This window comes from Nicotiana tabacum, chromosome 21 (genome assembly GCF_000715075.1).
Source record: "Nicotiana tabacum cultivar K326 chromosome 21, ASM71507v2, whole genome shotgun sequence".
Taxonomy (NCBI): Eukaryota; Viridiplantae; Streptophyta; class Magnoliopsida; order Solanales; family Solanaceae; genus Nicotiana; species Nicotiana tabacum.
The window spans coordinates 88,495,391-88,517,413 of NC_134100.1; the positions used below are offsets into that span (position 1 = coordinate 88,495,391).

Sequence of the window (22,023 nt, forward strand, 5' to 3'; positions counted from 1 at the left end):
ATTGGGTACACATAGCTTGCACTGCATCCTCAATGCACCATCATCTCCAATAGTGACTTCCTTAGCATCACCATGCTGGACCGTGTCCTTAAGGACAAACAGATGGGGGTCATCATACTGACGTCCCCTGATACGATCATAAAGAGAAGACTGAGAGATCACACAAGCCAATACTCGACCCGGTTCAGAAATATCTAATCTCACAAACTGGCAGGCTAAGGCCTGAACATCCAACGCCAATGGCCTCTCTGCTGCTGGTAGATATGCTAAACTTCTCAAACTCTCTGCCCGGCGATTCAAAGCATCGGCTACCACATTGGTCTTCCCAGGGTGTTACAAAATAGTGATATCATAATCGTTAAGTAGCTCCAACCACCTCCGTTGACGTAAGTTAAGATCTTTCTGCTTAAATAGATGCTGCAAACTCCGATGATCGGTGTAAATCTCACAAGGAACACCGTACAAATAATGCCGCCATATCTTCAATGCATGAACAATAGCTGCTAACTCAAGGTCGTAGACAGAATAGTTCTTTTCTTGCACCTTCAGGTGTCTGGACGCGTAGGCAATCAGACAGGTTCTACTGCATGAAGTTCCGGTTATACTGCATGAAGCACCTTCAGAATAGTGTTTTATAAGAATGGAGTCGGATTTATAAAACCAGAAAAATGAAGCTCCGGAACAGGTTTTGCGGTCGCATATGTGACCGCATAATGGTTATGCGGACTGCATATCGGTCGCATAATCGGTGTCCAATACTGGCAAACATCTGTTTGTATATGCAGTCACTATGCGGCCCGCATACCTATTCTGTGGTCGCATAGTGACCACAGAACAGTTATGCGGTCGCATAGTCGACAACAGATTTCATCCAAACTGGCCCTCTTCTACCTCACTTCTGCGGCCATTATGCGGCCCGCAGAGTGATTATGTGGTCGCATAATGGACCGCAGAAATACGTTTTTCCGTCAAAAAATTTTCTTTACTCCCCGGTGCATTGTTCAATCCAAAATGTCCAAGTCGTGGCTCGCAAGCTCGCCGTGTTCAACCCAAAATATTTGTACTAATTGATCTACCTCGACACCACAAAACCTTAATTTCCTTAGCGAAAATTCTCCGGTCATTACACATACGTCAACATCTGGTCAACCTTCTCAACTAAATTTCGAAACCTTGGAACTAGGTGTTCCTAATCATTCAAAAACCTCACCGGACTCGAATCAATTACTCCCAGCAAGTCACATAATAAATGTAAAGCATAAATTGAGCAGTAAATGAGAAAATGGGGTTATAATACTCAAAACGACCGGCCAGGTCGTTACATTAATCCTACAAAAATTTATAGATTATTTTGGTATTAAACAATAGAAAATAGAATTATAATTAAATACTACCTCTTGATTTTGAAGCCGAAAAAAATAGGCTGCTAATTATGTATTCTCCACTTTTAAACTTACTCTAATTTTTTGTTTCTTTTAGATATTGTTAGGATGGCATAGGAATATTATGTTATATTATGGCTTAAGAAATTCTTTTTTTTTTTTTCCAATGACATTTAAGAAATTCTATTATTAGTTGGTAACAAACTCCTACATTTTAGGCACTAAAACTTAAATTTATGTTATTTTATGTTTTTAAAATTTTCTTGTATTGGTTGGTTTCAAACTCCTATATTTTAGGCACTTGATGTTACTGTTTTATCCTATATTCTATTTTTTTTAAAGAAATAATTTATGCTATATTATGGCTTAAGAAATTCTTTTTTTTTTCCAATGACATTTAAGAAGTTCTATTATTAGTTGGTAACAAACTCCTATATTTTAGGCACTCAAACTTAAATTCACGTTATTTTATGTTTTTAAAATTTTCTTTTATTGGTTGGTTTCAAACTCCTATATTTTAGGCACTTGATGTTACTGTTTTATCCTATATTCTAATTTTTTTTTAAAATAATTCAATTGTGAAGGATATAAAAGTTGGTCAATATTTTGAGGTTATTTTTGTCATTCAATATTTAACATTCTAATATTTGTGCTTTTATAATAATATAGATAAATATAGATAGATAGTTTATCTTGGTTCCATGACATAGATCATTTCAAACGTGGCTAGGAAAAAGAAGTAATTCCGAAAGGAGACTCCACCTAGCTAGTGCACTCCTCACCTCAGTGCTACATTTCGGCAGCTACGAACTAAGACACCTCAGAAGAAAAGCTACATCCACTACCCTGACTTGATTCGGAACCATGACTTTAGAGATCATCAAAACTTGATCATGATCTCCAATCCATCATCATAGTTCCTGAATCAAACTTGTACTACTCAGTGGCGGAGCCAGAATTTTCCTTAACGAATGTCAAAATATAAATAAGTAAGTATATAAAAAAATTAACGGGAGTCAATATATAGTATATACATAAAAATAAAATATTTAATCTATCTATGTGGTATAATTTCGAACGAAGGGATATCAATTGACTCCCCTCGCCAATGAGTGGCTCCGCCACTAGTAGTACTACTTCGTTATAAAAAATAATTTAGCAACTTTAATACAATAAACTGAAAGTGAAGAGACTATCTATAAGAATTAACCCATCAAATCCATAGAAGGCCAGCAATCTTACATTGAAAATAACCATATAGTTTTTGTCTGTTTTATACACCTTTCCCAAAAACTTCCTGGGATATTTAACTTAAAAATATCATTAAAAAAAGACTGAGATTAACATAGTTGACTAAACTTGGTGAGGATAAAGTCTAACAGGAAGTCCTTTAGCAGGAATAGGCATTGGATCAACAACAATTTTCTCATTAGGAATAACTTTTTCCCACTTAAACCTTTTCACTAAATGGTGCATAAAAACAAGTATTTCAAGTCTTGCATATTCTTTTCCTGGACACATTCTTGGCCCTCCTCCAAATGGCACAAATGTGTAAGGAGATGGTCCTGAACCTTCAAATCTTGAAGGATCAAACTTTTGTGGCTCTGGGAAATATTCTGGGTTTTTGTGTGTTGAGTTTGCACTCCAATATAGCTGCATACATTGAAAGAAAGAATAAATTCTATTAACTTTTAAAATTTATCTATAAGAATTTAACTTCTACGCATTGGTAATTTAGAAAAAAATTATGCATTATCAAGTCAAAATATACAATATCAGGTAGTTGTACCACTACCAAAAAAAAAAAAAATTAGCATCAGACAAATTATATTTTTGCCGCTAAGGTAGAGTAGTTGTTTCCGGTAGACCCTCGGCTCAGGGAAGATCAGGTAGTTGTACCACTAGAAAAAAAATAGCATCGGACGAACTTCGTCGCTAAACAACGTACTTTTGTCGGTAAACTTATTTACGACGGATTTGCGATGGATTATAGAAAAATCCTATTAGGTATAGACTATTTAGCGACAATCAGTAACGAATTTCGTAGCTAATTCCTTTTTTTTGGGTCCAAAAAATGAGATTGACAAGCTTGAAAATAGGGTATGTTAACGGCAGACCTATATGTTAAAGTATGTGTGTGTGTGTGTGTGTGTGTGTGTGTGTGTGTGTATATATATATATATATATATATATATATATATATATATATATATATATATATATATATATATATATATATATCTTAAGATGTATATATAGTATGAAAATAGTTAATTTAAAGTACTAGGCACCCTCAACACTAAAAGCCTTTACTAGTTGAGCAGTATACTGTACCCCATCACGTAAAAATCATGGGTTGGCCGCTGATGTTACCTGCTATAATATGTTAAAATATACTCATATGGTAAGAAAAATTAAACTATCATTAAATCCATTTAATACAAAAAATTTTCAAGAAAATCATATATTATTAGGAGTTTCTCTTATATAAAAAATTACCTTCCATCCTTTGGGAATGTAGAAACCATTGAACATGAAATCATTAATAGCTTCTCTAAAAGCACCTTGAAGGGGTGAGGCAAGTCTCAAAACTTCACATGCAACATTCCAAGAATACTTCATCTTCTGAATATCATCCCACCTCAATAACTCACCAGCTGCTTTTGACTTTGCAATTTCCATTTGTTCTGTTAATTATCACAACAATTAATCATTTGTAAATTAAAAAGAATAAAAATCAATTTATAATCACAAGAAGTTGGCAAAGAAAAAAAGAAGAAGTGTATTCTGCTAATTAGAAAGTTTACCTTTTTTAATTACTTTCACTTCAAAGACCCAATCAAAGTTTTACCGGCCAATTAACAATCAGTTTCTTCCAATCGGTCATAAGATGTCCATATGCTAAAGACATGAGAAAAGCTTTGGAGAAAATGCCAAATAAAAAAAGGGACAAAGTCTTTTTTTTTTTTTTTTTGGAAATAATGTTTTTGCATATTAAGTAGATTGAAAAATAAAAGCAGATTATAATATCTGACCATGCCTAAAGATACAAACAACAACTATCTTTAGGCATGATCAGGTATTATAATCTGGTTTTATTTCTTAATCTGAACTAGTACTAGTATAAACAAAAGATAAAGGCAAAAAATGGGTTGTTGATCTTGCATTTCATGGTTGATAGAGAACTTAAATTGTTGGCAAAAGATCCTTTTCTTTTAATGTTTAGAATTCAAGACTAATCCGGATTTATATTGTAGGGAATATTTTAGTACTTTCTATCAAAGATAATTTAATTCTCACGGCTCGCCGGCTTGAACTCGAAACTTCTAGTACTTAAGGATAGAAGAACTTTTATTATTCCATTACAAAAAAAAAAAAAAAAGCAATTCGAGTTGGTCTTGAAATAATATATGTATCTACTGTATGTACTTATGCATATATACTTGTGTTTATAATATATGTACATATAAATATTTTATCAATATAGTGAATAATTCCGAAATTAAATTCAAAAGACCTTTTTAACTCAGTGGTAGAGTAACGTCATGGTAAAGCATAAGTCATCGGTTCAAATCCGGGGCTTCGTAAAACTCCAATCTAGTACTTATATTTGATTCAGGATCGGATTAGTGCCTTGCCTACTGTCTTTGAATAATGCTCTGATGATTGGTGGCTAAAGATCTAGAGTAACATATCATTAAAAACCTGACAAGTAGAGTTTACCTTGTTTAAAATAAGTGTCCACTATTTTGTTTTTAGAAATTAATCATTAACAACTCTGATTTGACTATGGGGCAGACTGCTCGAAGGTTTTTCCTTGTGCACTAAAGAGAAGGGAACTTCCTTTTTATTCTTAATTCTGTATTCAACAACTAAATTTAATTTGGAACAAACAAATCGGGCGGTAGTGTTGAACGTTACTCCTATTACTTAACTCATTAGGATTAATTAATTGTCTGAGCTTCCTATTATGAAGAATTTGATGACAGTTTCATTAAGATAATGAAATAAGAGTTTATATTCTGTAAAGATAAAAATTATATTATTAAGTCATTTTATTCTGACATATTAAATTACACTAATGGTACTATCGGTCAACATATATAAGTTAAGCCAATGATATTAAAAAAAGCAGCGCGGTACACAAGATATCTCGTGTTCATGCATAGAATGGACGCACCTCTAAGGGTGTGATGTAGACAGTCTAACCTAATGCAAATATTAATGACTGTTTTCGGGCAAGGACCGCACCCCAAGGGGTGTGATGTAGACAACCTAACCTAATACAAATATTAATGGTTGGTTCCACGGTACACGGAAACACTTTGCCGTTAGGCTTCAGAGTGAATGATATATAATTGAGAGAAAAACAAGGCATAGGAGACAAAAAGAATAAAGTAATGATAAAATCAATAACTTACCTTTGTAAACTCCTTCATAGATCTCAGGAAGTTCAGCAAGATACTTCACAATGAATGTACAAGCAGAACTAGCAGTATCATGTCCACCAATCAATAATCCTAAAATCTTATCAGCAATATCCAATTCATTCATGAATTTCCCATTTTCATCACTTGTCAAAAGCATATGTGACAATATATCTTGTGTTGGTGATGCTTTCCCTAAAGCCAAATCAACTTTCCTTTGCTTAATAATTAACAAAAGCTCCTTCCTAATTAGATTCGAGGCCTTAATCGCGCGATTAAATGGCGTTCCAGGCAAATCTATAGGGATAGAAATCAATCCAGAAGCTAAAACATTAAAAGGATCAGCAAATTTCGCGACATGGTTAGGATTTTCCACGCTTACAAATAATCGACAGGCTAGCCAAAAGGTGTAACGTTTTGCTAGTGGGAAAACTTCGATTTGGCTCTTATTTTCCCAACTCGAAGCAAAATGGCGTTGCGTGATATGATCCATGATACCAACATAACGTTGTAATGCCTCTGGCTTGAAGAAATTTGGAAGCATTTTTCTCATTTTAATTGCTTCTTCTTTTGATGAAGTTTGAGTTGAAGATGGGAATACTTTGTTTACAGAATCTGGCCACCAAGCTTGTACAAGTTTATTTTCATTAGAAAACAAGAATTTATTGCACGTTGGACCACAAAAGACTGCTGCTTTTTCACCTAAAAGATGAGTTTTAAAGACACTAGACGAATACTTAGACATTCTATCAAATATGAATTTTTCAGGGTGACCTTTCCAACCTGTTGAGAGAAACTCGAAGCTTTCTCCGATGAACGGCCATCCGGTTTTGCCCGGAGGTAGGGTTCCGATTAAGCTGCTGGAGTTTCGCTTGTAAAAGATGAAATAAAGGGCGAGCGACATAAAGAGAGTGAAAAGGCAAAAGAGATAGAGATAGAAGACCTCCATGTTTAGTTTTGTGTTCAAATGACTTGGTTAAGGAAATAAGAAAATCTAACATATAAATGTTGTAAGTTTGGAGAATTTGGAATGGGATGAGTTTTGGTAATGAATTGGATACATATTTATATTGGTGGGAACTAAATATAGTAGGAATTAATAATGTAAATATGGAAGGTCAATTATGCTGGTTGTTGACATCAAAAACAAAAAGGAAATTCCACATAGAAGTTTAAATGGAATCTAGAGGTCTTTTTCTTTTTCTTTTTCTTTTTACCTCATGCAAAACATTTTAAGAAAGATGGAATTATTTAATTAGGTATATACAATACCGTCCTTTACATAAATCCTTGGTGGTTGAGCATCTTATAAATTATGATAATCATTTATTACTATTAATTCATAGTTTACCAAAACAAAATGTAAGAAAAAGTTATTGCAATCATAATCAAATTTCAGTAATATAATATTCCACTTTTTTTTTGTTCAATCAATTGAATTCATAGATACTTGAGTGATTTTTTTTTTTTTTTTGAGGAAACCACTTTTTCTTTTTTCGAAAAACAAAGGGAAAAATATTTATAGCTGTGCGGTTGCCAAAATCTCCCCACCTTTTTCTTTTTTATATTTTATTTGAGAATGAAGTTTGATAAGTAGATAGCTATCAGTTTATAGTTTTGGAACGTTGTATATTTTGTTTTCCTTCTGCATGTGCTAATTTTATAGAACCTCATTGGTACCATAAAATCTTGTTTCGTATTTTGTTAACTTAGATTTGTTCATTATTCAATCTAAAACGGGAATTTAACTAAAGTGTAAGAAATGGGGGAAAAAGATACATTCGGTGTGGTGAGATATATATGATTCCCTCGTTCTTGATCAGAGGTTTTAGTCAAGAAAATATAATTTTTCCTTGTAGCTGCTAAGGAACGCTATCCTCTTAAATGGACCCTATATGGTGCAAAACTGAGTTAGCCCACTAGTAAAGTAGTAATTACGATACCAAACAGTTAAAATAAAAAATAAAAAAGAGGTGTCTATAATATTTATAAACTAGTGGAAAGCATTGCTGTATTTTATCTTATGGCCGACCTGTTTCCATTAGCCATATTTAGAAATGACAAAAAATTACATATTATAGTACTCATTACTGACGAGTTCCAAATGTTAGTGTAAATTTTATCATAGAAAGTGTTACAAATAATGTTCAAATAAAGTTTCCTAAGCACTGTTTCAGACTCGAGAGAAGGATTTAATGTGATCCTATTGTTAACTATGTGATGCTTAAAATCAGGGGCGGACCTACATGGTGTTAAGGGGTTCAGTTGAACCCGCTTCATCGAAAAATTATACTGCGTATATTGATATATTACGTTTAACGGAAGAAAATTACTAGTATAAAAAAATATTTGAACCCACTTTAACACAAACATGCTCCCAGTAGAAAACTCTAGATTTATTTAAATATCTTGGAGTTAATAAATATTTGTTAAATTAAATTTTTTGAAGTAAAATTTGTTAAATTAAATAGATAAATTTCTTAGAATAGAGATTAAAAAAAAATTTAACCTTCATAAAATATTTTTAGTTTTGTTAAAATTAAAGAGTACCAACTTTAAAATGATTTCATTTTGATAGTGTATTAAGAGCAAAAAAGATAATAAAATGATCAAACCCTACTTATCATACCCGACACCAAGTCACCACTTGTGCTATTTGACACCTTCGTCTTTGACTGAACCCGCTTACGCAAAATTCTGGGCACGCTACTGCTTAAAGTGACATCAATGTTAATCAATTCTTTTTCACTCTGCCCTTCTATATTTAAAGGAAAATGGTCAAGTTTGTTTCTATACCATTTGAAATTAAATAAATTTATCATTTGTTAACATTTTTATTTCATATCACCTATTTTTTAACAACATTTCAATCGATAGATGAACATTAAGAAGCATATTAAAAAGTGGCCGGCCACGCCATTTGTAATTTATGCATTATATTTACCATTTGTAGCTATACTTTCAGAAAATTATCGTTCTTAGCTATATTTAAATTTTATAGCAAATTTACCTGTAGTATTAAAATAAAAGATCAATTATTTTGAACTAAAATAAGAGAGCAACAAGTTCTCATAGTTTTGTTGGTTAGACCACTCGCTTAATAAGTGAAGGTCTTGAATTCGACTCTGAGCATTCTATTTTTTTGTATTTCGGTATTTCGCTTTGATCGTATTCGGTATAGTCGATACGACCCAAAAGCCTATTCACTAGTCACCCCAAGCTTCACAAAAGTGTTGGTTTTTTCTGTCACGTCCCCAAATTCCCTCTGTAGGATGTCTTGATGGCACCTAGACTCTAAGATTTTACGTACAATTTTCCGAAAAGTTTTTATGTGAAAAATGGATTAAAATGTGAAATAAAACTTTAAAAACTCAACTGAGTTGATTTTAGTCAATATTTTAATCAAACGGACCCGAATCAGTATTTTGATAATTTTGGTAGGTGCGTATCGTGATTTGGGGCTTGGGTGTATGTCCGGAATCGAATTTCGAGGTCCCTAACCCGAGATATGGAATTTTGATGAAAAATTAAAAGCTTGAAAGCTTAGTGATTTCTAAGAAATTACCGATGTTTGATTTATTGACCTCGGGGCCGTATTTTGATTTCGGAGTCCAGTATAGGTCCACTATAATATTTATGACATGTCTGCCGAATTTGGTGAGAATCGGAGTTGATTTGACATGATTCGGACGTCCGGTTGTAAAAATATAAGTTTTAAAATTTTCTTGAAAATTTCCTTTGAATTGGTATCTGATTTGTAGTTCTTAGTGCTATTTTGGCGATTTGATCGCGCGAGCAAGTTCGTATGATATTTTAGGACTTGAGTGCATGTTTGGTTTGGAGTCTCGAGGGCTCAGGTTGGTTTCGGATGGTTAACGGATCATTTTTGGACTTGAGAAAACTGCAGAAATCTGCTTCTGATTTCCTTCTTCGCGTTCGCGAGGGGAGTCTCGCGTTCGCGAAGAGAAAATTTGGACTGGCACTTTTGTGCTACGCGTTCGCGACTAAGGGAACGCGTTCGCGAAGGGTCGAGGTGCAAAGCTTGACGTTCGCGATCGAAGCCCCGCGTTCGCGAAGGGAAGGAGGCTGGCCAGAAAAATTAGCCTTCGCGTTCGCGAAGGCCAAGCGAGGCAAGCATCGCGTTCGCGAAATATCCCTCGCGTTCGCGAAGAGTAAAATTGGACAACATAAATTTGTGCTTCGCGAACGCGAGGCATTGACCGCGTTCGCAAAGGGTAAAAATCCTAGAAACAGAACTTAAGTTCTAGAAATGGGGTTTCGACCCATTTTCAACTCTTTTCCATTTTTGAGCTCGGGTAAGGCGATTTATGGGCGATTTTCACGGAAAAATATTTGGGTAAGTGTTCCTTATCCTATATTGATTATATTTCATGATTTCATACTCATTTATATCATGAATCCGTGAATTTATGGAAGAAAAATCAGATTTTTATAAAATCTTTTAAAAATTAAAAGTTAAGATTTGAAGATCCATTTGATATCGGAATTGGACAATTTTTGTATGGTTAAACTCGTATCGGAACGGGTGTTCGAATTTTATGAGTTTTTCAGGGATTTGAGATTTGGGTCCCACTGTCGAATATTTAAATAAATTTTGGATTTTTATCCGGAAAATTAGTAAATTCATATGGAATTAATTCCTATGATTAATATTGAATATATCGAATTGTTTGTGAATAAATTTGAAGCTTTTGAAGATAAATTTAAAAGGAAAAGCTATGGTTGAATAATTGATTGAAATTTGCAAAGCGAGGTAAGTGTTGTGGTTAACCTTGACTTGAAGGAATAGAACCCTTAAATTATTTGTTATGTGAAATGCATGTGAACGACGTATAAGCGTGGTGACGAGTGTCTATACGCCGTCAAATTAATTATTTGCCTGCTTACTTGAAAAATCATAAATTATTTTAAATCATAAATTAATTATTATAATAATTGTTTCTCTCCTATTCTTTGTCAAATATTAATTCTTGAATTCCTGCATTAATTGTTACATGCTATTTGAATTATGTGTTTTAATTGTTATTTGACATTTAGCATATTAAATATTAAACTGCCTATTTTCTCCCTGATTTTTATAATAATTTGCTATTTGTCATTGTTTGTTTCATAATTATTGTATGCTTGTTGTCTTATAATTTTATATTAATTGTTGTATTTATTGGGGAAATTTCTTCTATAAGAATTGGTAAATGAATTTATTGTGAGAGCGGGTTGCACGCTGCAACAGAATTGAATGTGAATATATTGTGAGAGCGGGTTGCACGCTGCAACAGAATTGATGGAAATAATAATTGGTTATAACTGCTGAGTTGGCTTCAATTATTATAAATGAGTTACCTGATTTATTTCTATTATTGTTGTTATTACTGATATTGCGTACAGGAAATGTAAGTGACCCGCCTTAGCCTCGTCACTACTTCATCGAGGTTAGGCTCAACACTTACCAGTATATGGGGTCAATTGTACTGATACTACACTCTGCACTTCTTGTGCAGATTTTGGAGTTGGTCCCAGTGGCGTACCATAGACTTGCTCGGATTTCAGCTACCAAAGGATACTTGAGGTATAACTGCATGGTGTCCGCAGTTCTGAAGTCCCCATCTATTTTACTTTAGCTGTGTGTTTATTTTCAGACAGCTTTATTTTATTCAGACCTTTATTTGTATTCTTTCTAGAAGCTCGTGCACTTATGACATCAATTCTGGGATGGTATTTAGACACCGTTATTTTATGGATTATTTCACTATATTTCAAACTTTGTTTCCGCTTTTGTTTCCTTGATTATTAATAATTTAAAAATTGGTTAATATTATTCTAACATTGGCTTGCCTAGCAAGTGAAATGTTAGGCACCATCACTGTCCAAATGAGGGAATTTCGGGTAGTCACAGTTGGTATCAGAGCACTAGGTTACATAGGTCTCACGAGTCATGAGCAAGCTTAGTAGAGTCTGAAGGATCGGTACTGAGACGTCTGTACTTATCTCTTAGAGGCTATGAAGTTTAGGAACAATATCACTTCTTTCTTATTCTGTCATGCGATTTTGTTCTATCATCGATGATTGAACTATTCTACTCTTATTCTCTCGCAGATGGTGAGAACATGTAATACCTTTACCAATGGACAGGGACCAGAACCCCCGGTGGCAACTATGGCCAGGGGTAGAGGTCGAGGCCCAGGTCGTGCTAAAGGCTGAGGCTGAGGCCGAGGTAGAGCTCAGTCCGGAGCTCGAGCAGCTGCACCTGTTATGTAACCTCAGGTGGACCTTCAGGAGGAGGTTCCAGTTCAGAATGTACCAGCTGGACCAGTTCAGGTCCCGGAAAGATTCATAGCTACTCCAGTGCTTCAGGACGCTCTAGTCCGTTTGATGAGTCTTATGGAGGGTGTGGCCCAGAATGGTACATTTCCAAACTCCCACTACTCCCGCTCCAGAGCAGATGGCTCCCCAGAATCAGGCTCCAGCAGCCCCGCCAGTTGGGGTAGTTCAGCCAGTTGTTGCGGCATAGACCGGTGATAGGCCCGCCATGTCTTTTGAGGCCTTATTGAGACTGGATAAGTTTACCAAGCTCTTTCCAGTTCACTTCAGTGGTACACCTTCTGAGGATCCACAAGATTATCTTGAACGCTGCCATGAGGTGCATCGGATCGGAACATGGGTATAGTTAAGACCAATAGGGTTGATTTTGCTGTATTTCAAATAACGGATTCCGCCAAGAGGTGGTGGAGAGATTATACATTTACCCGACCAGTCGGATGGCCTGCACTTACATGGGAGTAGTTCTCTCAGCTATTTCTGGAAAAGTTCCTCCCGATCACACTGAGAGAGGAATTTCGCAAGCAATTTAAGCGTCTACAGTAGGGGAGTATGACTATTACTCAGTATGAGTCCCGTTTTTTGGATTTGGCCCGCCATGCTCTCCTTTTACTCCCTACGGAGGGAGAGAGAGTGAGGAGGTTTATTGAGGGACTCACTCACCCTATCAGGCTTCAGATGGCCAAGGAGACCGGAAGTGAAATTTCTTTTCAGGCGGCTGCTAATGTCGCGAGGAGAATCGAGATGGTTCTTGCACAAGAGAGAGGGTAGAGGTCTGACAAGAGGCCTCGTCAGTTCGGTGGTTTCAGTGGTGCCTCGTCTGGATGCAGGGGTAATTTTGGTAGGGGTCATCCTCCCAGACCATTTCATTCAGCACTTCATGTATCTCCCGATGCTTCAGGGAGTCACGGTCCTATTATGCCTTACTCTGGACAGCCGGCATTCAGTGCACATTCAGCTCCTATCAGTACTTTACCACTCCAGAGTTATTACAGCGGTTATCCGGCCCATTTGGATCAGCTTCAGCTTCAGCAGCCACGACATCCGGATGGGTGTTATGAGTGTTGGAACATTGGTCACACCAGGAGGTATTGTCCTAGGTTAGCGAGTAACAGATCTTGGCAAGATTCTCGTGCCATCATACCGGCACCGGTTTCTTCACCGCCTGCTCAGCCAGCTAGAGGTAGGGGTCAGGCAACTAGAGGTGGAGGTCAGGCCATTAGAGGTGGAGGCCAGCTAGTTAGAGGCCGTCCTAGGGACGCAGTTCAGAGTGGTGGGTCCCAGCCTCAATTTTATGCTTTTCCAGCTAGGCCTGAGGCCGAGTCATCTGATGTTGTGATCAGAGGTATTATTCCAGTTTTCCATAGAGATGCTTCAGTTCTATTTGATCCAGGATCTACTTATTCCTATGTGTCCTCCTATTTTACTTCATATTTGGTTGTGCCTGGTGATTCTCTGAGTGCTTCTGTGTGTATCTACACCGGTGGGAGACTCTGTTGTAATAGATCATGTCTATCATTCATGTGTGGTTACTATTGGTAATCTTGAGACTACTGTGGATCTTCTACTTCTTGATATGGTAGATTTTGATGTCATCTTAGGTATGGATTGGTTGTCCCCTTATCATGCTATATTGGATTGTCATGCCAAGACAGTGACCCTAGCTATGCCAGGGTTACCTCAGTTAGAGTGGAAAGGAACTCCTAGTCATTCTGCCAGCAGGGTTATTTCTTATATGAAAGCTCGGCGTATGGTAGAGAAAGGGTGTCTAGCCTATTTGGCTTATATTTGCGATCCCAATACGGATGCTCCTTCTATGGACTCTGTACCAGTTGTTCGTGAATTTCCAGAAGTATTTCCTGCAGATTTGCTGGGGATGCCACCAGACAGAGATATTGACTTCTGTATTGATTTGGCTCCGAGCACTCAGCCCATTTCTATTCCACCATACCGTATGGCCCCGCCAGAGTTGAAAGAATTGAAAGAGCAGTTATAAGACTTGCTTGATCAGGGATTCATTAGAACCAATGTCTTGCCCTGGGGTGCACCAGTATTATTTGTAAAGAAGAAAGATGGCTCTATACGGATGTGTATAGACTATCGGCAATTGAACAAGGCCACTATCAAAAATAAATATCCGCTGCCAAGAATTGATGACTTATTTGATCAGCTTCAGGGTGCCAAGGTATTTTCGAAGATCGATTTGAGGTCTGGTTACCATTAGTTGAAGATTAGGGCATCTGATATCCCTAAAATAGCTTTTCGAACTCGGTATGGGCATTACGAATTCCTAGTGATGTCATTTGGGTTGACAAATGCCCCAGCAGCATTTATGGATTTGATGAATCGGGTGTTCAAGCCTTATTTGGATTCTTTTGTGGTTGTATTCATTGATGATATCTTGATTTACTCCAGCAGTCGAGAGGAACATGAGCAGTATCTTCGAAGTGTGCTTCACACCTTGAATAATAATCAGTTATATGCCAAGGTTTCAAAATATGAGTTTTTGTTAGACTCAATTGCCTTTTTGGGGCATGTTGTATCGGCAGAAGGCATAAAGGTGGATCCTCGTCGGTTCGTGGAAGGGTTTTCATCTACAGCAAGCACATTGACCAGACTAACCCAGAAGGGTATCCCATTCAGATGGTCAGACGAGTGTGAGTTGAGCTTTCAGAAGCGCAAGACCGCTTTGACTACGGCGCCAGTGTTGGTATTACCCACAGGTTTAGAATCGTATACGGTATATTGTGACACATCTCACATTGGGCTTGGTGCAGTATTAATGCAAGATGGCAAGGTAATTGCATATGCGTCACGGCAGTTGAAAGTTCACGAGAAGAATTATCCTGTTCATGACTTAGAATTGGTAGCCATTGTTCATGCGCTAAAGATTTGGAGGCATTACCTTTACGGTGTCTCGTGTGAGGTATTTACTGATCATCGTAGCCTTCAGTATATGTTCAAACAAAAAGATCTTAATTTGAGGCAGAGAAGATGGTTGGAGTTGTTGAAAGACTATGATATCACCATTTTGTATCACCCCGGAAAGGCCAATGTGGTGGCCTATGCTTTGAGTAGAAAGGTTGTGAGTATGGGCAGTCTTGCGTATATTCCGGTTGGTGAGAGGCCATTAGCTGCAGATGTTCAGACTTTGGCTAATCAGTTCATGAGTTTAGATGTTTCAGAACCCAGTCGGGTTCTAGCTTGCACAGTCGCTTGGTCTTCTTTATATGAGCGCATCAGAGAGAGGCAGTATGATGATCCTCATTTACTTATCCTTAAGGACACTGTTCGACACAGTAGTGCCAAACAGGTTGCTGTGGGGGAAGATGGGGTTCTGCAAATGCAGGGTCGTATTTCTGTGCCTAATGTGGATGGGCTTCGTGAATTAATTCTTGAAAAAGCACACCGTTCCAGGTATTCTATTCATCCAGGTACCGCCAAAATGTATCAAGATTTGCGGCAACATTATTGGTGGAGAAAATGAAAAAGGATATAGTTGCATATGTAGCTCGGTGTCTGAATTGTCAACAAGTTAAGTACGAGCATCAGAGACCTGGTGGTTTGTTCCAGAAGTTAGAAATTCCTGAGTGGAAGTGGGAGCATATCACTATGGATTTTGTTGTTGGGATCCCACGGACTCAGAGAAAATTTGACGCAGTTTGGGTCATTGTGGATAGGTTGAGCAAGTCAGCACATTTCATTCCAATGGCAGTTACCTATTCTTCAGAGAGGTTAGCTGAAATTTACATTCGTGAGATTGTCCGCCTTCACGGTGTGCCCGTGTCTATTATTTTAGATCGAGGTACGCAGTTTACCTCACATTCCTGGAGGGTTGTACAGTGTGAATTAGGCACGCGGGTGGAGTTGAGTATAGCATTTCATCCACAGACAAACGGACAGTCAGAGCGTACTATTCAGATATTGGAAGATATACTTCGCACTTGTGTTATAGACTTTGGAGGTTCTTGCGATCATTTCTTGCCACTTGCGGAGTTTGCTTATAATAATAGCTACTAGTCGAGCATTCAGATGGCTCCATATGAGGCATCATATGGAAGGCAATGTCGATCGCCAGTTGGTTGGTTTGAACCGGGAGAGGCTCGGTTGTTGGGTACCAATTTGGTACAGGATGCCTTGGATAAGGTCAAGATTATTCAGGATCGACTTCGCACAGCTCAGTCTAGGAAAAAGAGTTATACCGACCGTAAAGTTTGTGATATTGCAGTCATGGTTGGAGAAAGAATATTGCTCCTGGTTTCACCTATGAAAGGTGTAATGAGGTTCGAAAAGAAGGGCAAGTTGAGCCCTAGGTATATCGGACCCTTTGAAATTCTTGAAAGGGTGGGTGAAGTAGCCTACAGGCTTGTATTACCACCTAGTTTATCAGCAGTTCATCCGTTGTTCCATGTGTCTATGCTCCGAAAATATAATGGTGATCTGTCCCATGTGTTAGATTTCAGCTCAGTCCAATTGGACAAAGATTTGACTTACGAGGAGGAGCCGGTGGCTATTCTAGCCCGGCAGGTCCGACAGTTGAGGTCTAAGAGTTATCCTTCAATTCGGGTGCAATGGAGAGGTCAGCCGGTAGAGGCATCTACCTGGGAGTCCGAGTCGGACATGCGGAGTAAATATCCACACCTTTTCTCTAGCTCAGGTACTTTTTCTAACTCCGTTCGAGGACGAACGTTTGTTTTAGAGGTGGAGAATGTGATGACCCAAAATGTCATCTTTAAATTTAATAAGTAATTCTGTGTTCTAAGACTTTGAAAAGCACCATTTATCATTCCTCGACTTGCGTACGCACTCCGTACAATTTTTCGAAAAGTTTTTATGTGAAAAATGGATTAAAATGTGAAATAGAACTTTAAAAACTCAACTAAGTTGACTTTAGTCAACATTTTGAGCAAACGGACCCGGACCAGTATTTTGACAATTCTGGTAGGTCCGTATCGTTATTTAGGACTTGGGCGTATGCCCATAATCGAATTCCGAGGTCCCTAGCCCGAGATATGGAATTTTGATAAAAAATTAAAAGCTTGAAAGCTTAATGATTTTTAAGAAATTACTGATGTTGGATTTATTGACCTCGGGTCCGTATTTTGGTTCCGGAGCCTGGCATAGGTCCACTATAATATTTATGACATGTTTGCCGAATTTGGTGAGAATCGGAGTTGATTTGACGTGATTCGGACGTCCGGTTGTAAAAACATTAGTTTTAAAGTTTTCTGAAAAATTTCCTTTGAATTGGTGTCCGATTCGTAGTTCTTTGTATTATTTTGGCGATTTGATCGCGCGAGCAAGTTCGTATGATGTTTTAGGACTTAGATGCATATTTGGTTTGGAGCCCCGAAGGCTCGGGTTGGTTCTGGGTGGTTAACGAATCATTATTGGACTTGAGAAAACTGCAGAAATCTGCTTCTGGTTTCCTTCTTCGCGTTCGCGAGGGGAGTCTCGCGTTCGCGAAGAGGAAATTTGGACTGGTACTTTTATGCTTCGCATTCGCGAAGGGTCGAGGTGCAAAGCTTCGCGTTCGCGATCGAATCCCCGCATTCGCGAAGGGAAGGAGGCTGGCCAGGAAAATTAGCCTTCGCGAATGTCACGACCCCAAATCCCACCACAGGCGTCGTGATGGCACCTAGTCTCTAAGACTAGATAAGCCGATTTTAATTACATTTTGAAGCCATTTTTTTTAATTCAATAAGTAATCAAAAACTAACAGTGGAACAATTATGAATATACAACCTCCCAAGACTGGTAGTACTGAGTCATAAACTCTAAATGAATACATGAAATGATCACGAGGATCGAATATACAATACTGTTTGATTAAAAATTAACAGTACAATGAAATGAAAAGACTCCAAGGGACTGCGACAACCAAGCAGCTCTACCTTGAATCCTTACGATCCCATTTTAACTCTGCTCAAGTCTGATATCTCCAATACCTGGCTGTGCACAAAAATGTGCAGAAGTGTAGTATGAGTACACCACGGTCGGCACCCAGTAAGTATCAAGACTAACCTCAATGGAGTAGAGACGAGGTACAGTCATGACATTCACTAGTCTAATAGCCTGTGCAATATAATATACAAAATAATAGGAAACAGATAACGATAAGGGCAAGATAAAACAACCAGTAATATGCACAGCAAGACAACAAGAATACCATAAATATCGCTCAACAATTAATAAATACATGTACACCCAATTAATTCAAGTTTTTCAAATAAATATCTTTCATATATAATTCTTCCAAATAACTCTCTTTCAAATATAGTTTTCTCAAATAATTATCTTTCAAATATAATTCTTTCAATAAATCTCTTCAAATATAATTTCCTCAAATAAATATCTTTCAAATACAATTCTTTCATATAATACTTTCTAAATAAAAATCATTCCAAATAAATATTTTGAATATAGTTCCTTCAAATTAAAAGTCAGCATATGATACCTCATTTCATAATCATAAAATATACGTCGTCTCAGCCCAATTTCATATTTTTCGTAAATACGGGTCTCAGTCCATTTTCATATTTTCACGGCACCTCGTGCCCATAATTAAATCATCATATTTCCACGGCACCTCGTGCCCACTTTGCATATCACTGCTGCACGGACAGTTCACGTGCCAATATTATTATCATTTAATCACAGCACCTCGTGCCCACATTTCATATCACATCGCACGGATAATTCACGTGCCAATATCTTCATTATTTACTCACGGCACCTCGTGCCCACATTTTATTTTATAATCCGTCTGGCAATAGCCACAGGCTCTCAATTTCAACATAAATCAGATTATTATCAATTTACCAACAACAAAACAAATTGCACAAGGTATAAAACTAAACACAAGAAAATCACAACATCACATGAAAATCACCAACACCACAACTCCACATCATCACATATCGTCCCTCACAATAGCCACCCTTATCTCTCCTATAGCCACCCTTATCTCTCCTATAGCCACCCTTATCGCTCTGCCCAGACAATATCAATATCGCTCCACCCAGACAATATCAATAGCCACCCTTATCGCTCCTATTACCACTCTTATCGCTCTGATAGCCACCCTTATCGCTTCGCCCAGACAATATCAAAAGCCACCCTTATCGCTCCGATAGCTACCATTATTGCTCTGCCCAGACAATATTCCAACAAACACAATAACAGTGAAATGCCACCCTTATACCCGCATAATATCAACGGTACAATGCCACCCTTATCTCCCCAAAAATAATAACTCACACAACACAACAATGTACACGGAAAATTATCACGGCAACATAACAAAAATCAATTCATATTGCAATTTGCCCAGTGGCCACAACCAAAATTCTAAAGATACAACCAAATCAATTAATTTTACAACAAATAGCCGAAGGCCCCACACAATGTGTATAACACCCCAAAAATAATCAACATGGATAGAAATTACTCAGCATAAAATAAAGCCTTCATTAATCTAAATTCTCAATAATTATATAAACACCTCTTCTTAAGCTCATTTAATTAATTATTTGCAGAGAAAAAATCCATAATGAAATTAAATTGCAATAATTATCAAACCAACAAATTCACGAAATTACATGAATAATCAAGTAACAATCACATCAAATTGTCATATAACAACAGATTCAACAACAAGGATTTAGGCACGACAATTAGATGATTAAATATATGCCAACAAATATCCAATTTAATACACAATATGCCTAAGACTTTCACTCAATATATTTTGCACATATAAGCCCGAGTACGTACTCGTCACCTCGCGTACACGGCTTTTCACATTTCACAAATGGCACATAAGACTCGATGCCTAAGGGGTAATTCCCCCACTCGAGGTTAAGCAAGACACTTACCTCGACGAAACTAAGTCAATGCTTTAAATGATCTTCGTGAGTGAAGCCACCTTCGGACGGCTCAAATCTGAAATTTGCCCCTTAATAATACTACGATGGTCCACCACACTAAACAAATTTCAATCTACAACAATGCAAAACAATTGCACCAATATTAGTAAACAAGTTTCTAGATTTTTGGTCATTTAGGCATTTTATCAAACACCTAGTAGGCATGAATCTCTACATATCTTAACCATAGAATTAGTTCATCCAACTACTACCATTTTACCAATAATTTATCCCACCATCATTCTTGAACAATTTATAACTTCCAACATCACATACATGACCATCCATCCACACCCAACCAACAAAATTCCATCAAATAATCACCTTTTAATCTCTACAATGGTTATGTATTTAAATTCGGAACATATGACTTCCAATCACCATACCATAAGTTCTAATACTTAAATTCCCATAATATATCCATACATGTAAGTCTAAGGGTGTAGGATTACCTTTTTGGAAGAAATATTGCAAAACCCTCCTTTGAGTTCTTGAAGAAATTTCTTGAAGATCTAAGTATTTTATGTGTAGATTTCATCAATACTAGTATAGAAATAATGGAATTTCACATCAAGATAATGGGGATTGCTTACCTTGAAGAATAGAGGAGTTGGTGGTCTTGAGAGAGTGGAAAAGAGCTCCAAAATTCGTCCAAATGAAGTGGGAAAAATGAACCCCGAAATTGTATCTATAGGCCCAGATTTCTGGGTTTCGGATGTTGCCCCGGATGCTATGGCAGCACTTCACTGCCAGCCCTTTTTTCGGATGCGGCCCTGGATGCTTCGCATCCACAGTCTCCGCGGCCCTGGTAATTTGGTCATAACTTCTTGTAGAAATGTCCAAATGACGAACGGTTTGAAGCGTTAGAAACTAAACTCGAAGATCTTTGCATTTGATAGTTGTGCATCACATAACACCTTATATATATGTAGATACTCTCGTTCTAAGTTAGATCTTGTGCCGAAACATAATAAATCGATCCGGAATGACCTCAAATTTTGCACATAAGTCGTAAATGACATAACGAAGCTATTCAAATTTCCGGAATCAAAGTCCAAGCCCGATACATCAAGGTCAACTCTCAGTCGACAGTTTTCTTAAAATCTTCCATTTTCCAACTTTTACCAATATGCGTCGAATTCTCCTACGAACTTCCAAATCCAAATCCGGACATACGCCTAAGTCTGAAATCACCATACAAAGCTATTGACATTATAAAAATCCCATTCCGGAGTCGTTTGCTCAAAAATCAAACTCCAGTCAACTCTTTTCAACTTAAGGGTTCTAATATGGAATTTATTCTTTCGAACTAATCTCGAAACACCTGATAATCAAAACCGACGATTCACACACGTCATAATACATCATATGAAGCTATTCAAGACTTCAAATAGTTGGAAGGAGTATAAATGTTCAAAATAACAAGTCGGGTCATTATACCAAGCCAGGCAAGCATCGCATTTGCGAGGTAGCCCTCGCGTTCGCAAAGAGTAAAATTGGACAGTACAAATTTGTGCTTCGCGAACGCAAGGCACTGACTGCGTTCGTGAAGGGTAAAAATCCCAGAAATAGAACTTAAGTTCTGGAAATGGAGTTTCGACCCATTTTCAACTCTTTTCCATTTTTGAGCTCGGGTAAGGCGATTTATGGGCGATTTTTACGGAAAAACATTGGGGTAAGTGTTCCTTATCCTATATTGATTATATTTCATGATTTCATACTTATTTATATCATGAATCCGTGAATTTATGGAAGAAAAGTCAGATTTTTATAAAATCTTTCAAAAACAAAAAATTAAGATTTGAAGGTCCATTTGATATCGGAATTGGACAATTTTTGTATGGTTGAACTCATATCAGAACGGGTGTTCGAATTTCATGAGTTTTTTTGGGATTTGAGATGTGGGTCCCACTGTCGAATATTTAAATGAATTTTAGATTTTTATCCGGA

At 37.2% G+C, this 22,023-nt stretch overlaps 1 protein-coding gene across 1 annotated transcript; it reads right to left on the reverse strand.

The window, feature by feature from the left end:
- Positions 1–2,600: 2,600 nt before the first annotated feature.
- Positions 2,601–6,863, reverse strand: LOC107804791 (beta-amyrin 28-monooxygenase-like). Its single transcript, XM_075242445.1, has 3 exons — positions 5,804–6,863; positions 3,882–4,069; positions 2,601–3,035 (listed from the first exon to the last, which is right to left on the reverse strand). The coding sequence occupies exons 1-3, from the start codon at positions 6,756–6,758 to the stop codon at positions 2,736–2,738; spliced, it is 1,443 nt and encodes a 480-aa protein (XP_075098546.1). The 5' UTR covers positions 6,759–6,863; the 3' UTR covers positions 2,601–2,735.
- Positions 6,864–22,023: the final 15,160 nt, after the last annotated feature.

Excerpts from the sequence above, each read along its gene's own strand:
- LOC107804791 (XM_075242445.1), bottom strand. The coding sequence starts at position 6,758 with ATGGAGGTCTTCTATCTCTATCTCTTTTGCCTTTTCACTCTCTTTATG. Across the intron at positions 4,070-5,803 it reads CTATGAAGGAGTTTACAAAG|AACAAATGGAAATTGCAAAG; the intron begins GTAAGTTATTGA and ends GATAATTAACAG. Across the intron at positions 3,036-3,881 it reads ACATTCCCAAAGGATGGAAG|CTATATTGGAGTGCAAACTC; the intron begins GTAATTTTTTAT and ends CAATGTATGCAG.